The sequence below is a fragment of the Siphateles boraxobius genome, unplaced genomic scaffold (assembly GCF_051911475.1).
Source record: "Siphateles boraxobius isolate OS27281-9 unplaced genomic scaffold, OSU_SipBor_1 46, whole genome shotgun sequence".
Classification (NCBI taxonomy): Eukaryota; Metazoa; Chordata; class Actinopteri; order Cypriniformes; family Leuciscidae; genus Siphateles; species Siphateles boraxobius.
In genome coordinates this window covers 3,920,470-3,938,966 of record NW_027509097.1, presented here as the reverse complement: position 1 = coordinate 3,938,966, position 18,497 = coordinate 3,920,470, and the positions used below count along the sequence as shown (strand labels likewise).

Here is an 18,497-nt window from a genome sequence, read left to right as displayed (position 1 = left end):
GTGTGTGTGTGTGTGTGTGTGTGTGTGTGTGTGTGTGTGTGTGTGTGTGCGCACGTGTGTATGTTTATGAGGGCACCATCCCCAGTCCCATGACACTCATCTGTGTTGATTTTATTAAGTTAGCATTACTACTGTCTGTATTCTGAAACCTTCTGCGGTGAAACAGAGCCCATACTGTTGGGTTAAAGGCGAAAGCATGGTCTGAGTTTAACATCAGGAATTGCATACTGTTGTATATATATCCTATACATTTATTGTTCACCGAAGGTTGTCTGTTTTTTTTCTGTTTTTTTTCTGTATACAGTCATTTAACACTTCTAACCTCTCCCTCTATAATTTTTGTATTTTTGCTAAAACTGGCATGGCAAGACTGACTACATCTTCATTAAACGTTTATGTGGTTTGTAGCAGAAGTGTTTCTGCAGTGTCCAGAAGTAAATTATAGGGTTGTTTGTTTAGTTGGAATGATGGGTGAACACGTAGATAGAGGTGTGCATTTAATACAACACCTTCAAGTCAACTATCTAGCTCCAAATCAATATTCTCAAAGTGACTACGTTTACATGCAGCCAATAACCCGTTCAAAACCGGGATATTAGCAATAACCCGGTCACGCACGGCCATGTTAACACCGGCAAAAACCTGAATATGCTCATACCCCGGATTTTAAAAACTGGGATATGATACCTGGGGCACCCCTTTTCTAACCTGAATTTTTGGTCATGTAACGCGTATCGGCATATTCCCATAATTATTTGCGTTCTGCTCATGTTCTATTCGCAAGGAATCTTGGTCTTTTGAGAAGAGGAACTTCTCGGCGCATACAAAAACCCGCCTGCAGTATACCGGAAGTAAACATGGTGAGACGCAGCACAGCATAGCCTACATTTGGAGCGAGGTCAGTACCAGCACCAAAGCGCAAACAAAGGCGATCGCTATCTGCCCCAAACTATTCATTATCCGCGTGCTGCTGCTGTTGTTGTTGTCTTTGGATACAGGAAGAAGAATCGGAAATGACGCATATTCCGTCTTAAGGTTGTCCGTACATCCAGACGCTAACCGTGCGTCGCCGTTTACATCGGGATATTGCAATTCCATGTGGAGTAACTCTCTCTGCTCATGCATGTAAACGGGTTATTCCTTATGTTTCAGAAACCCGAATAGTGACCTTAACCCGACCATAACCCGAATATTGGCTGCATGTAAACGTAGTCAATGAGAGTCTCAGATCATGCTATATGAAATGATGGAGCCCTTTAGGGTCCTAGATTGCTCTCAGGTGATGTGTTAGGTTTCAGAATTTTGTAAATGATAAATCATCTGTTTTGAAATGTTTTAAAGGGGTCTTGTACAGTTTCAATGTGGTATTTAAAGGGTTTCATATCATGAGTAATTAAGTTGTCCTTGATCTTTTGAGATACAATTTTATTTCATAACTTTCAGAAATTTAAACATCATCATCTTCAACTTTTTTTAAATAAAGTGTTTGAGTAAGAGAAAACAATCAATTGCAAATTAGCAATAACACCACAATGTCTAGTATGTTGTGCAAGTGGAACTGGTCCTAATCGCAGACGGTGCTTTCCGAGATGCAACTCTAGATATCCAGTGCCATTGTGACTACACAATATTCTTTTATTTTCTCCATTATATTGCTGAATGACAGGAGTTGGGCAATAGCTTCTTTGGTGTTTTGATATTTTGGTAATCTACAGCTCGTGTTGCCGTGGTTCCCCTGCGTTCGGATGTACGGCTCCTTTTCAAGAGTTGCTTAGATCATGACATGAAGAGCATTTTTAACTGCTTTAATTAAAGAAAAATAAAGTACTAAATAGTAATGACTAGTTTTTAATAATAATAAATTTAATAATACATCATTATATTTTTATAATAATTTACTCACTCTCTTGATGCCTCAAACCCATATTATTATTATTATTATTATTATTAGTGTATATATATTTATTGGATAAACTAAAGTACATATATTCAAAATAAAAATTACATATTTAATATAACAATTATAACTTGATATTAAACAAACATATATGGGTTTTATACAGTACTATACAGTACATATAAATAATATTGGATTGCAATGTCATGAGGGTGAGTAATTTATTACTCTGTTATTACGCTATAAAAACTATTATTAAAAACATAAACATTCGTATTATTAGAATGAAGTTGAGTTGTTTTCCATTTCCTATTTTTCTAAAAAAAGATAGCCTTTGCACATGCTACAGCTGCCCTTGTTTCTCCACCTGAAGACGTGACCTCACATATCTCATAGAAGCTTTCAGTGACAGGTAAAAGAGGAGAGAGAGAGATCTCTTATCCTGCTGTGCTTCACCAGTTGTTTTCTGCCACACTCTCACCTGCTCTCTGACATCTATAACCTTTTGTCATCTTTCTGTTTGGCGTGTGTGAGGGGTAATGGCGATAAATCTAGCACACTTTAGCCTAGTCATTCATTTATTCTTTATTGACTGTTGCTTAGTCAGGAGTGGTCAATGAGTTTGAGTCATTTTCAAATCAGTGTATTTATCAGGACTTTCCTTTTTCGTAGGTAAAGTACATCAAATTGAAGTGGATCATACTATCCTTAATTATGATTTGACTAAATCCATGTCTCACATTAAAGCAGGTTTGTTCTATTGCTATTGTGATATTCATCATTAATAAAAAATGAAAAAAAAAAATCTTTAATCTCCTAATTGTACAATTTTATTCCTGTAACATTATAACTTTATTCTCAAAATATATATATATTTTTTGTAATAACATAGTAACTTTCTCAAAACATTTTTTTTAAGTAAAATGTATTATTATTGTTTGACACTGTGTTTACATTGTATTTAATCTGATTGAAATATCACCAATTACTGTAGTTTTCATCTAAATGTGTAGTCATTTTTCATGTTAAAGAACTTGAAGCAGGAAGTTGTAGCCTACAGTTTGAGGGTGAATGACCAATATGGTGTTCATCAGTCATGTTCTAATGAATCCCGCAGAACCAAGATGGCTTGACAGATGGTTACAGCTTCAGCAAACAAGCCTGCCCACCCCCTACTTAGTAATGTGGCGCTCTTGTCATTTTGAAGCCCTGGTGGCATGAACAAAGAACCCAGCGATTGAATAAATGAATGCAAATCTATCGTAACAAAGCACTGCCCCCTTCAGGTGAGGAGGCATCTGATGATGATACGCTGAAATCATATTCGGTGGAAGATTCTCCTCCTCTATTTTACTTCATACTTGACTCAGTAATGCCTCCCTCACTTTTTCTCCCTTCAGTTGATAAAAGCACAAGCTTTATTTAGCCATTATTTATATGCCTGCTTTCAGACCTGGTTTTTGAGGCCAGAGCAGAGCTTTTTTTGTCACTGTTTTAACCATATAAAGGTGAAACATCTTAAGGCTCTGTGGTTCTTGTAAAAAAAAAAAAAAAAAAAAATACAGCATTAGTGCTTTGGTTTTGAAAAGAATGAGACAGTGATGAACCATGGGGATCAATTGCCTATAATATTGCATTTTTGCCATAGATATAGCACCAGTTTTTCAAATGCAGGCTTTAACTCCTCATTGGCTGTCTGAAGACCACAGGTTTTAGAAGCTCTGCAAAGTGATTCTGATTCAGTTCTTCACCAGCAACCATCTACAATGTTAATAATGTGACTTATTCATCTTGCAGAGTGCAGCAAAAAGAGCTGTTTCTCTTCAGCTGCCTTTTCCAAACAGGTTTTGCATTTGAAGTGTTTGGTTAAACATTGAAAGATGAAAGGGTTTTGTCTCATTATGGAGTCTTTTTTTGTGAGCAGTGTTTTTTTAATAAATCTGTGAACTAATCCGTGAAAAATTCGAATTCTGGTGTTCTTAGTCTTTGGCAAAGACAGCCTTTTGAGTATGGAATCTAATCCATTTTACATTTTGGCAAGAACTGCATGCTTTGACAAGGAAAGTGTTCATTCAACTGTTCATCACTTTCGCTGCTTCCGAATATGCCGACTTTTCTACTATATATAGTATGTGAAAAACAGTATGTGAGACGAGTAGTATGTCATAAAACAGAAGGTGAAAAGGACCCGTATCCCTACTACTTCCTCTGAGATTCTGAAGGTTGCATTTGATGGACACTTTACTATCCCAGAATTTGTGAATGGAAGTGAAGTGACGCAACTGATAACGCATTCATACTATATAGAACATACCATTTAACGGTTACGAAGTGCCTGAGATTTCGGACACAGCGTTTGTTTCCAAAATCAAATTGGAGCCATAGGGTTGATGGATTTTAATTTTTGATTTTAGTTTTTAGTTTGGTTAATTCATTTTTACTCTACCACTGTAAAATTTTATCAGTGTTTTTAGTTTGTTTATTTTAGTTTTAGTATTTTGTGCTGCCAACGCAAGTGATTTAAAGTATGTAGTTTAAAGCATAGTTCACCCAAATATGACAATTCTGTCATCATTCACTCAGCCAAATCTTATTCCAAATCAGTTTATTTCTTATGCGCAGCAGAACACAAAGAAAGATATTTAAAAAAACTTTGGGAACCCACCAAACATAGGAGCCTATTGACTTTCACTGTATGGACAAAAAAAAAATCTAAAAAAAAAAGATTAATATTTGGTTAGTCCACTTTAGACATTCTACTAACAATAAGTAACTTTGGAACTACATGTCAACTAACTCTCATTAGAATATTAGTAGACTGTTAGGTTAGGGTTAGTAGAATGAGTTGGCAAGTAGTTGCAGAGTTACTTAGTCAGTTGAATGTCTGTTGGCTGACCATCAAAATAGTGTTAGCAAATATTATGCAGACAGTCTGTAAATACTCTGACTAGTTGACATTTAGTTGCAAAGTTCCTTATAGTATGAAGAGTGTATAAAGTTGACTATCAAAATAAAGTTTTACCTAATATATATATACATTTTTTTGGGTCATCAAATATGTTTACTTTCAGTTTTTATTTTTTTATTTCAGTTAAAGTTTTATTCTTCATTTTGGTTTCCGTTAACAGTAATAACACTGATTGAAACTGGCACTTTTAGTCAGCTCTCACCATTTTTATGAGAAAGCTGCCATTTCTTTCTGTCTCTCTCTCTCCTTCCTCTCCCCAATGCAGCTAAATTTTCTCATGCACTTTTTAACTCAAAGATGGATCAGGAGAATGATGCAGTTTGGCTTGAGGCATCCAGCTAATGAGAATTCACTCTTCCAATAATTTTAATAAAGTCCCCTGTTCCAGGCTACACACATTCTCCCGTGCGTAGTTTTGGTGCGAGACGGCACACGACCTCAGGGCACTGTGCATTCTTTATGTGTTTGTGTGTGTGTGTGTGTGTCTTTATGACTCCTCACCCACTCCAAAGGCAAGAAGCTTTGGAGGAATCATTACACTTTTACATTTCCCCAGGAGTCCCACGCTGTCAGTCTGATCCAAAATCAGTCTCGACTCTTCAGCTGATACAGGACCGAGAACAGATTTTGCATTTCATTACTCTGCTCATTATGGTCCCAAACGTGAAATATAAGTTTAACACGAAGGAGGGTGGACCAGGGATGAACTTTAAAGGGTACCCTATATTAACAATGCAATGCGGGATATGACTTCACTTCCTGTGCGGTGTTATTGACCTCATAGGGTCTCTGGGGACTAATAAGCCAAATACCGAGAACAGAGATGAGCCTGGCCGTTTTGATGATGACATTCTTTCTATGTGAGATGCTTCCTGTTCCCAGTGCCGAGAAGATTGTGGCTTGGTGTGGAGGGAATGGACTCACGCTAAAGTTCAGTGTTTCATGCCAACGATCATTTACTTGTTTCTCTGATATTTGAGATGGGTCGCTCGGTCATGCTTTATCTCAAATGGTTTGTATTTGGCCCATTGTTTTTGAAAAGCTATTTTTGAGAAATTGGTTTGGAGAAAGGACTATGTCGTTTTCAGTGAAACATCATGAGTATATCTTCACCAGTGCAATTTTACTGGGTATGTCAAGTCAGTTACTTTTAATATAAAGCCCAAATAGTGGTAGAAGCTCTCTAGAACTTGCCTTTATGATGCTAGGGTGTTGTGGGTAGTTGGTTGGTGGTTGTTTTCCAGCTCAATTTTTCTGACATTCTAGTATCCAGATATGGCCCCTCATTCAGTGTAAGTTTTATGAGATCGCTGTCCCCAATTATTATTCTTTCCCGAAGAACTCAAACAAGAAATACAAGTTTGAAACAACATACGCGTGAATAGAAGATGATCGAATTAAAACAAGATGCACATATCATCTCGATTCACTAACAATCATTTCAGGTTGCTAAAATGTTAAGGAACGAGTTAAATGCTAAAGTTAAGTGTATATATGGTCTGTTCAGAAATAGTCTCTTTTATGGTGATATTGTAGACTATTAAAATTACTCGCCCTCATGTTGTTCCAAACCCATAAAACTTTTGTTCATCTACAGAACACAAATTAAAATATTTTTAACAAAATCTGAGGGATTTCTGTTCCTCCATTTGAAAGTTTGTTTACCCAAAACTAAATCCATATGATTCGAGTGGTTTAATACAAGTCTTCTGAAGAGAACATGATTGCTTTATATGTTGAACTTTTAATTCAGGCTTTTATTCACATATAAACATTGATCAGCAACCGTTCTTGCTTGACTCGCGAAAACAGACCTCATTGGTTCTTGCGAAAGCTCAATTGTGCAGGAATGACACAAGAATGAACCTCATTGGTTTTCGCAAGTCAAACAAGCATGTCTGAGTGTCCGTTTGCGAAATTTGAATTCTATATGCATGTTCTCTGATTAATGTTAATATGTGAAATTCAAATGAAACCTCCTCATATAAAGCAATCATCTCTCTTCAGAAGACATTTACGTGCTCAATTCCTGTGGATTTAGGGTGAATTCAGGTTGATTGGGACATTTTTTCCAAGTCATTTCAATAGTAAAAAGTGTTCCAATCACCCCGAATTCACCCCAATGCTACGGTCTATTTATGATCTTTTTGAACCGTCAGAGTTTTGTTTTTTTGGGTGAACTTAACCCTTCAATAATAATGGTTGTGATTTGTATTATTGTTCTGAACGCGTGGTTATCTTTATCTCGCTCCCATAGTGCTTGTGTGTTGTTCTCACAGGCAGAAGGCTCCATCTTTTTGTAATTTCCTCAACCCTTCTGTTTTTTTGTGTCTGGGGAACATTAGCCTCTGGCTCAGTACGTCTCCTGCTGAATATTAAAGACCTGCATGTGGCACGCGTGCACCACCAATCCTAGCACAGTGCCTTCATTTCCCAAAAATATTGCAAAAATAAAACTTAAATGAAAGTTAACAAATGTTTCTTTGGAAAGGCACTGAAATATGTTTAAGTTGAAGTACTAAGATTACTGTAACTGAAATAAAAATTTATTAAAAATATATGAAAATAAAATGTTAACAAAGAAAGAAAAAATCACTTAAAATTGCTGAACCCTAAATTAAAATCACGATGAATATATATAAAATGAAAACTGAAATGTAAAAAAAGCTAGTTCCAGTTATTAATTATAAACACTGTAATGGTACATAAATTATACTAAATAGTATTGTGTACATTTGCAGTCCTGTATCTTTTACTTAAAGTGTAGACCAACCAAGTGCATGAAGCACATTTTAGGAGCATTTTTTTCGGTATTTTCAGCTGTTATTTTGGGGTTTAAACATGGTAAAATGTTCACGGTTAGTGGAAGCTAAAAGCATGGTAAAACCAGCCAAAACATTTAATAAAAATCATGCAAGAGTGTAAACTTTTGTGAAAGACCGGTGTTCCAGATCTGTGGAAATCCCTCTGTGGATTTCTGCATGTGCATATTCTGTGAGGCCCTGATGATTACAATTAATTTTAACTTTTCACCTTTTGACTTTTCAGTGTTGCTGTGGGAGTTGGTTTCTATGGAAACAGTGAAACCAATGATGGGGTGTATCAGCTGACCTATTCCCTCTATAATGCCAATCACACACTGGCGGGAGTGGACAGTTTGGTAAGTACAAATATAGCAGTGACTTTAGATAACACATTCAGACTGTTTTTTTACTTACTAATTCAACAGTCTTGACAAGTTTCAGCCGAAATGTCCCAATAGTCTCGTTGACTTCTCCCAACCAAATTCTCTCCTTCCAAAAGCTCTAACATTATCTCTTTTCCCTCCCTGAAAATAGTTCTGCACTTTCTATCAAGGCGTTCCTTCCAACCAAACCTCAACCAGATGGTCCCTATATTCTCAGAGTTCAGTTGTCTGCTTCTGTAAAATCTTTTTTTTTTTCTGCCAATCAGAGCTGCTAAAGTTTCATGGGTTCCCCCACTGAGCGCATGATTGATTTTCTGACATGCCTTTTGCAATAGCAAGTACACCATTGAAGATATATGGAGTTGACATGCCACCGCATGTCTCTTTGGAAAAATGTTGATCCCGTGAACGACGAGAGGTGTATATGCGTGTTAGGAGACTCACTCAAGTTCGTTCCTGTGATATGGAGTAGTTGAAGAAAATACCTCAAATTGGTTTTTACAGCCTTTTATGTTTGTGCCATTATTAAGGCCTCTTTTTCCTTTCGTCATTGTCCCTTTCAAGGCCTTGAAGGCTGTGGCATGAATAAAACCTAATTCATGCATCTTCAGCCAGACCTATTTATATCCGTCTCCGTTTTTCTGATTCAAATGCGTAGAGCTGACAGTGACACTAAGACGCTTTAATCCTGCTTCACGCACCAATTTCATGCACTCGTTCGGGCCTTTCATGCCTCTGGTTGTGAGTTTTAGCTATTTCATTTCCTGGTGGACTGAAAAACTGCAAAAGCAATGATTAGTTCACCTATTTCCCCCTTTAAAGGTGAAGTGTGTCATTTTACAGGAAAAAATAATGACTGTTTGGTTTTCTGAAAATATCCCCTGTCAGCCATTGATCAGGTGTGATCTGTCTATCAATCTATCGGTCTGTCTGTCATTCCATCTATCATTCTTTCCACACAGACATACAGCAACTGTTGTTTGAACAGGACATTTTGAGAGTCACACCTGTTAGTAAAACAGTCGTCAATCCTGAATATTGCGAGTTTGAGGTCCATTGAACAAAGTGATGACATCGTCAATCAGTGATGACATCGTCAATCATAACCATATATTTATTTCCAAGTGTGTAGCTGATGCATTTGTTTCTATATAGAACTTAAAAAAGGTATAGATCTGAGTGCAAACATCTCACAAGCTATAGATCAATAATCCACACGTGTTCTTCTCACTTACACCTCTTTTATGAGCCTTCAGGCCAGTGTTTATGCTGTTGTTCTGAACCGAACCGAGACTGAAGGCGCTCCGAGCATCTGCCAGCTTACACCGTTGAGGAGTTGAGGATTAGCTCCCCATCTGCACTAATGGAGATTAATGCATCTGTTTCTGTCTCACTCTGAATTATGAGGCACACACTTGTCTGAGGTCAACTTGGTCCTCTCAACACACGGTCTGAGTCATCACGAGCCAAAAGGCAAAACTGACCTAGGAACTGCACTTTCGGGGGAAGAATCAGCCATAATTTTCATTAGCATTCGGCCTAAAGGAGATAACAGTCCTGAGCTGTGAGAAAATGATGTAATGGTGCTCGGAAGGGATAGAGATGTTTTAGATATCCAGGTCATGACCTCAGATTAATGTCAGCTTTGATAGCTTCAAGAATCATCAGTACATTTATCTAAGCCTGCCATCAAGCAAAAGAGACCCTCTATTCTTGGATTGCTCCTTCAAGACCAATAGCACAAAGTGTCCACTGTCTGAAAACCCTGCATGCATTGCACATAATTGGCCATGAACTTTGAGACAAAGGCTTTGATGAAGTCACTTGTGAAACCTTCAACTTCCTGATTGAGGCTCTTCAATGGTTTTGCCTGCCTGCAAACAATGATTTAATTTCGCATCCATTGCACGCAGATGCTTGGTCTCACACATGGACTCATGTACACACACACACACACACACACACTCGTTTTGTTTGGGATCACTTTGCAGCCCTTTCAAATGAGTTAAGAGGAGTAACAGACTTTTTTCTGGAGTGTTGAGTGGTGAGTGGTGACTGCTTGGTTTTAGGGTTTATTGGTTCTGGGCCATAAGGTCTCTTGTTCACCTCCTCTCAACACCCCCGCTGTGCTTGCAAATGAACTGTGTGGTTTCCTGTGAGGATCTGTTTTGTGTGCACAGAGGCACCTAAGGATTATCAAGGACATAAATTATTTGGTTTGAGTTACAGAAGAGGAGAACCATAATGAATTAGAGACATTTAGGAGCAAACCGACTCATTGTTTTATGTTGTATACACTTTATAATTTTTTTTTATGAATTCTTATTTAATTTATTGTTTTACTGTACTATATTCAAATGAATAAAGTATACCTTTTTATTTAATTTAATTTTAATAAATTAAATAATAAACAAAAATATATTTTTTTACATTTATTTATCATTTTTATTATTATTAATTCATACTGAGCACCTAATGAGGCATGGTGATGGAAAAAATATGAGACCGGAGAAACAATTATGTCAATGCATCTTCAATCCTCTCGCAAATATTTTGCGTTTCCCCTGAGTAACTTTATTCACTCGCAAAACTTTTTTTCCAAATGCAAACTTTCTCTGGAGATTGCAAAAGTTTTTGCAAGGGAATGCAACGGTTTTGTGATCAAACACAAAATTTCTTTGGGGAACGCGAAAGCATAAAAAAAATCCACCTCCATGTACCATTTACAGGCTCCGTAAATTCTCAATATTATTGTTTTAGATAATATTTTCATATTTTGTACAAAATTATTCTTCTAAAATCAGTGTCAATAAACAACATGGTCATTGTGACAACATGCCACCTAAAAGGTTAACGTGTTAATGAACAGTATTTTTGTAATAATTCTAGAAATGTTCAATAATTTTGTTGTCAATACAGGAAAAGAAGATAATATTTTCGCCTTTTTTTTAAAGAGGGTGGCTATAGTATAACAATGTCAACCCAGAGCTCTGTTGTTCCATAAATACATTTTTTCTCTGCAGGGTGTGACATGATGCAGAGCGCTGGGTCGTTTTATACTGTCCTCTCAGCTTGTGAAGGTCACTTCTTTTATTGCTTTGAATAGAAAGCAAACATTTTTTGGGCTCATGCTAGCTCCTTTACCATAAATATGTTTTCCTCATGTGTAACTTTATCCAGAGTTTGATGGGTTTTTTTTAATGAAGCAGTCAGTGAAATGTTTGAAGGCAAAGATTAAAGTGTCACATTTGAGGACTTTTCAGTCTAGGCTAAAGGCTTCAGAATGACTTGTTCAAGAAAACCTGAAGGAAAATAGTTTGGAGGCAAAGTCTGTTTGACAGAGTTGTGATTTATAAACTACTATTTTTTTTTTCAATCTGTGGAATGGAGGTTGACTGGTCTCTGTCCAGTTTGTTCTCTTTCCTTTCTGTTTTTCTTTTTTATATACTTGTCTTCTCTTTTTTCCCCCATTTTGTTGTTAACACTGGCAGGGAAAGAGTTAATCAGACTGTAGATCATGTGATTATTAGCAGTTCAAGTGACTGACTATATTTAGGATGGAACTTTTGAAATGTGTTAAAAGATGCAAGGAAGGTGTTTTTCTGAAGAGTTTTGAAAGTTTTTGCTAGTGGTTGGTGGAAAAGTTGTGGCACGCTTACCATTTCAAACATCCCAAACACTCACTGAAATCCTCACCCACGGAAAATAATCACAATTCTCTTGATATTCTTCACACACATATCAGTTAACTGCTAGAGAAAATTGGGTAATAAAGACTTTTGTGGAGCTGAGAGCTGTTTATCCATCACCCATGAGGCAGATAATCAAACGTTTGCTGAAGGAGAATTTGAAGACAAAGTGAATTTGATTGTTGTGATTTGAGTTCCTGACCTTGTCCCCCCCCCTTCGATGTCAGACAGGTTTTGAACCCTAAAAAGCTCAAGTTTCAACCCCTCTTAAGAGTCACATCGGATTTGTATCGTAAAACTTTGCAGTCTTTGTTCCATTGTTGGTCTTTAAATGCTCAGTAACTATCTTGAGAACCTCTGAACTAGTTCCACCAGCAAATCCCCAGACATTTCCACAGCCATTATTAGAAGAAGACCTGTAAGCAGTTAGGTCATCACCCCCTCCCCAAACCAATTTAATAGAGAAATAGAAAATCGTATCTAGATATAGAGCAGGCAGCACCACTTAGTGCTTGTGTTCCATTTCACGCTTCAACTTTCCCATTCAAATTTAATTGCAGAAGCCCAGCGCCTGCAGAAACCAGAGACAATCAATTAGAGCTGCAGCGCTGGGAGAAAAATCTCGGTTTCGTATCTTAACCATTTCCTATGCATTACAGCTGTGGCTTAGGAAACACAGATGTCTAGCGTTTCTTCATTAGCTGGATTATTGGATTACGTTCAGCTTTGATATTAAGGATGTTTTTGCAGTTGTGGCCACACAATAAACTTTGCTATGCCCAAGAAAAGTACACAATATTTAGTGCAAGTTCATCTGAAACTCACAATCACTCTCAGACCTTAAATAAAACATCAGAGCCTGTGTATTTCAAGAAGATACATTGATTCAGGAGAATGCAGCACAGTTGAGAGATCTGGTCAAACTAGATAATCAATGTGGAATTGAGTTTCTCACAGCTTTGGGTATGAGATCACCACACTCTCGAGTCATGATGTCATAACCCAAAGAAGGGCTGCTGGGAATTGAGTCTGGGCCATGAGTATTTGATTTCAGGATGTAGAGCATTTGTCTGGGAATCCCCTGATCCTGTGCTGTTTTTAGCTTTTATTGAACTTTAAAAATGCTGTATGCACATGCACCCATCTGTTTTCTTTTTTCTAACATAACCCACTCTATTTAATGAAGCTTTTGGGTTGGTCTTTGAGAAAGCATGAGGGAACACAAATTTGGTTGCATGCAGGCTACGTTACTTTGTGGTTGTTTGACCAGAAAACAGCTCTTTTTAGAGCTGGGCCTTTCCTCATGCAGTTCTTTCTCACTTTGCCTACTTTAGTTTTACCATTGCAAAAATAGGAAAGCAGAGATATTTGATAAGAGTTAATGTAAAACAGGACATCATGTATTTTTGTGTTCTTATTTTTTCTGCATTTAATGTGCATGTCATCTAGATGAACAAGTTAAGTTAAATTAGCAGTGTGAACTTTAAAAGCTTTTCAATTTAATTTATTGCATTTTAAATTGATTATTTAAATGTGATCTAAAGGTTTTTAGTAATGAAATGTAAACAACATGAAAAGATTCTGCAAAAGCTTTTTTTTCCCCTTGTCAATATTTTAGATTGATTTTTATGAATCACATAAGAGACAGTTGCGTGTCTGTTAAGTCTGCAGTTTTACATGTTTCCATTCAAGTCTATAACTTATAATTGCAACTAATGAAGTAAGTCGGTAAGATGTTAGTCTCTTATGCTCAACAAGGCTGCATTTATTTCATCAAACTACATTAAAAACCGCAATATTGTGAAATATTATTACAATTAAAAAAATACTTGTTTTTAAATATAATTTATTCCTGTGTTGGCAAATCTGAATTTTCAGCATTATTACTGTATGATGCATGATCCTTCAGAAATCATTCTAATATGTTGATTTGCTCAAGACACTTTTCTTATTATCAGAGTTGAAAACCATTTTGCTGCTTAATATTTTTGTGGAAACCATGTTACCTTTAAGTACTTTTTGATAAATGGTAATTAATGCAAGTTAATGCATCCTTGCTGAATAAAGGTATTAATTTCTTAAACAAACAAAAAAACACCCTTTTTGACTGGCTGAATATGTCATTATAAAACCATCAAAGTATTTCTGATTGCACTCACAATGATATTCACTCTCGTAGGTAACGGGTACTATGGGAGGCATGCAGAGCGGCCTAAATGAGCACTTGTCTCGACTGGGCGAGATCTTTGCCGCACGGGGAGACTTTGTGCAGACGCTACAGTTCATGCAACAGATGTCAGATAACATCATTAAGCAACTACTGGGGCTTCCTGACTGGGAAAAGGCAAAAGTAGACCTGGCCGCCATAGCCGATCAGACTGCATACGTGGAGTATTACAGGTAATGATGAGAGCTGTCACCTTGAATTTTACCATAATGTACCTCTCCTGTATTTCATTTTCTGCAGAATGCATGTCTATTTTCCACTCTTGGTTTGTAGCAGGAAAAATCATTATGAAATATGAGTGAAGCTCCATAGTAGTCCATCAACTGCTAATGCATGACTACATGTGTGTACAGTCTGTTTTATAGTTGGATTTAAAGTAATTTCCTTGTGTTAGACACTATAGATCACATGCTATTTACTGCTGCAGCTTCACTGCTGGCCATTCATCAAAACATCCGCCAGTACTGGATTCATATTCCTGTCATCATTCCACATTGCAGATGGCAGGTTGAAAAGTGATGTCACAATTCTTTAGTGTAGGTTGCCAGAAAAGTTCATCTTTTATAGGAGGCATATTAATATAGCTGACATGTGATAATGTGAATGTGTGTGTGCATGTGTGTCTAAGAGTAGTTTATATGAAGAGACACGGTCATCTATTCTGCTCTGACAACGTTTCAGCGTATGAAATATTAATTCCTATAGAAGTTGTTCATCTATTATGAATTATTTTCAGAGACGAAGAGCTCTCTGGAGTGGCCTCGCCAACACACACACACACCAGCAAAAAAGATTTTATCACTTGGAGATTGCTATCGTAGCTCAGGAGAGTCTCGGTCATGTTTCACTGAAGTATATAACTTAAAATGCAACCTAACATTTCTTTGGAGAAGTAATAATGACACAAATGAAACAATTGTTGACATAAAAGATGAGAATATTATGAATGTGGATAGCTCAGATAGCTTGGTCTTGAATCCGATGAAAAATGTTTGTTCATATTAAGAATTTTATTGTATTTTTGACTTTGAAATCGATTTGAGATCATGTTGAAGAACCTCAGAAAATCTGAGAAGCTGGAGACTTAATCAAATGTCTCTATTGTCTCTATGTGAAACAACTGAGAAAAAAGAGACAAAATAACTTTGTCATTTTTAAAATTAAATTTAAAGAATATATAGTGCATTTTGCGTGACAATGCAAAAAACTTTAAATTAAACACATTTCTATTCAAAAGTCTTTTCACACTGTGCTTGAAAGGTTTTTGTCGTTCTAAACGCTGCTTTTAACCCCGGGTTTCACACAAATTCACACTTATAATTTAAGCGGCACTTTCTACCCGGGGTTATGAATTCTTGATCCGGAAAGGGTCGCTTTTGTGCTGTTAACCCCACATTGCACTACCAAATTTGTGCAGTGTGAAACCATGCAGTGTTAGAATGTTATGCCTTTTTTTTTATTTGTCATTTTTCTTATTCTGTGAATTCTTTCCAGCATCTAAGTTCATGACATGTAATGTTTTTTTATTCAATGCTTATAACAAAATCTCTTTCTGTTGGATCTTCTTTCTTCTGAAGGTGGTTGACATACCTCCTGATACTAATATTGGATCTGATCATCTGTCTTGCTGCTTGTCTGGGTCTGGCCAAACAATCCCGCTGGCTGCTCACTACGTGAGTACAAAACTACATTATGTTACACTGATAAATACTGGGTCATATTTCCTTGATCTTTTGATAGACATACAAAAAACAACTTTCAGAAAACATCCTCTCCATGACCATTTATTTCATTTTAAGGTTCAGATCGGGGATGAAAATTACTGTTTTGACATGAAAAACTTTATCTAAGGGAAGAAAAACAATAAAAAATGTATGATATGACCCCCTTTAAACAAGTTAATTAGAAGAAAGATCAAAGAGAAAAGAAACGAATAAAATGTTCTCCTCATTCTCAAAGGATTGTCTGAAGTAATGATATTCACCTGAAAAGAACAGTATTTTGAGTTTCACCACAGTTCTCATCTAAATTACAAATTTAAAAGGAAACTAATAAGTTAGGCATAAGTAATTGATTAATTTATCAGCTGGATTTTACTGCATACTAGTATTTCCTAGAGTGGAAAGCATTTCATTTAGACGCACAGTGCATTTCTGAACAGAGAATGTCTGCTGTCATGCTCAATATAAAGTAAAGCATTGAAAGTGCTCTGCAGTCTTATAGAAACATAAGGATTATGTTATGAGAAAGATTTTAAGTTGAGCTCAGTGATGGTGTATATGGAACACAACCATTGTTTAGAAAGAGGTACAACATCTGTGGAATAAGCTCAGTTGGCCATATTGGTGTGTCCACCCAAATGGACACAAACACAAAGCACAAACTGTGCTATACCTACGTTTGGTTGAATCTCACCAAAACAAGGCCATTTCTCCTCAAAAAAAGGAGGAGAATTTTTTTCTGGTCCATCTTATCTGTGGTCCAAAAAAAGGAATTTCTCCTTATTTTTGCATAAAAAAATTGCATTGCATTATAATCGGCACAATATGTAAGATTTATGCATTAAAATATCCAAAAACCACTAGCGCAGTGTTATATGTTGTTCACTTCTGTAATACATTATCCCAAATGTTTCCAGCAATGTTTAAATCAAGAGAAATTCTCAATTTAAGCCAGTGTAACATCCCTCATTGCGTCGCCTGTCAATGGCGTGATGTCAGCATTATCCTCTGTGTCCGCTTTTATTGCCGTAGAAACCTTGGCAACACAGTGAGTCTCATGAAAAAAAACGCAGAAGTATTAGTTGTACCATCTAGCACGCCACTCTGTTGTCGTGGACCACAATTATTCATTATCGTTTGCAGCAGGTTCTGTCGTCAAAGATAATTCCAAGAAACATAAACGTATGGGTGAAGAAGAGTTATGGACAAGAAGAGAAATAAAACAAGGATCAATATATGTGTGGCATTCCCTAACGCAAGTCTGGTGAACAAGTGTAATTAAATACAGTATATGTTAAACAAAAATAGTAAGTCAGCCTTTTTGTTAATTCTGAGTGTGTACTTTTAGTGTGATTGTTTTGAACACCATTTAATTTGACCAATAAACGGACATATGAGTAGTAATTTAGCATTAAACATTGTTACTTACAGATAATTCATTAGAATGAAATAAAATGATCAAACATTATTGTTATAAAACTTTATTTCATTACCTAATCCATGAACGTGATTTGTGAGTCCAGTCGGAATGATTACCATTGGCAGTGGAGGTAAAGACGACGACTCCCATCATTTCATGATACTTCACAGCATCATCAAGCTACGCCTTTGTTATTGCTTAGAATATGCGGCGAAAATTACATAATGCACAATAGAAACAAAATGTTAAAGGTACAGTATTTCCATCTGTTTTATGACAATTAAGTACCCATATTGTCATACTTTATTTCTGAACTGGTTTCTCAGCTGGATTTTATATTGGCCGTCAAGTGGCGACCCAGCACAGTACCAAATTTGTTTATCGTACTGTATTATTTATGGTGTGTGTGTGCAGGATGATGGTGTTCGGGGTTCTGACTCTGATACTGAGTTGGGCGTCTCTCGGAGCTGATATGGCCACTGCAGTGGTGAGTTTTATCCAACAAGCCTGTTGTACAATCAGTGATTCGGTTCAGGTCATTATCTGAGATATGGAGAATTCAAGACACACATTATCAGCATTTCCATCCTGAACACTGCATGTCATATCATAGTGTGTATGTGATGTTATTTGGTTTTGATATGCACTTGAGGTGGGTCACTGTGAGTCCATCGCTATCAAAAGCTTGTTTATGTGGCAAAGCATGACAAATACTAGTCAACTGCCGTCTGCTTGCCTGAAGGAGGTGATAAACTTCCATTTTATTGCGTTTGATGTGGGTGGGTGTGCTATCAAAATCACTGTGGTTTATGTGTTTATTGGGAAAAGAGTAAAATGTGGCAGATTTCGTTAAACCACATCAATGAAGGAGAGGGAAATAAAAGAAAGTGCAAGGAATGTAACCTTTTATAATAGTGGCAGAGGAATCTGCTGTTTTGTCCTTTTGGGTATGAAAATAAATAAAAATGATTTATACAATTTGTCAAACATTGAACTTCTCAGCTCCTCAAAAGCATTGTCTAAATCTCTTTTTTTGCAACGCTTAATATGACGGCATGCATAGAAATTAAGGAATGTAGGCCCACCTTCAGTTAAAAAGACCCTGTGACTGTTTTTATTCAGACATTACTTCCAAAACAACATTTTGTTGACAACCTAGAAGAATTTAGTACATTTCAAATCAAATTGATTACGTAAAATCTGGCTGTGTGGATGAGCTGATAGTTCTTTTTTACCTTATTTTAGGCTCAGAACTCTGCCAAAAGTTCCCAGCACACTACAGGGAAAATCTCATAGCTCAATAAAAACAGTTTTATCTTAAAGCGTGCGTGCGTTTAAAGGGAGATTTTTCTGTGTGAGAAAATCCTGGTCCATGTGTTCTACTTGCC

At 36.6% G+C, this 18,497-nt stretch overlaps 1 protein-coding gene across 4 annotated transcripts in view; it reads left to right on the top strand.

Moving 5' to 3' along the window:
• ttyh2 (tweety family member 2) overlaps positions 1-18,497 on the top strand; it is a 50,325-nt gene that overhangs the window by 18,413 nt on the left and 13,415 nt on the right. For all 4 annotated transcript variants that reach the window (XM_077200324.1, XM_077200322.1, XM_077200323.1 and 1 more), the window contains exons 3-6: positions 7,914-8,025; positions 13,921-14,141; positions 15,546-15,641; positions 17,524-17,596. In XM_077200324.1, coding sequence (XP_077056439.1) covers positions 7,914-8,025; positions 13,921-14,141; positions 15,546-15,641; positions 17,524-17,596 — 502 coding nt within the window. The remainder of the gene's footprint in view (positions 1-7,913; positions 8,026-13,920; positions 14,142-15,545; positions 15,642-17,523; positions 17,597-18,497) is intronic.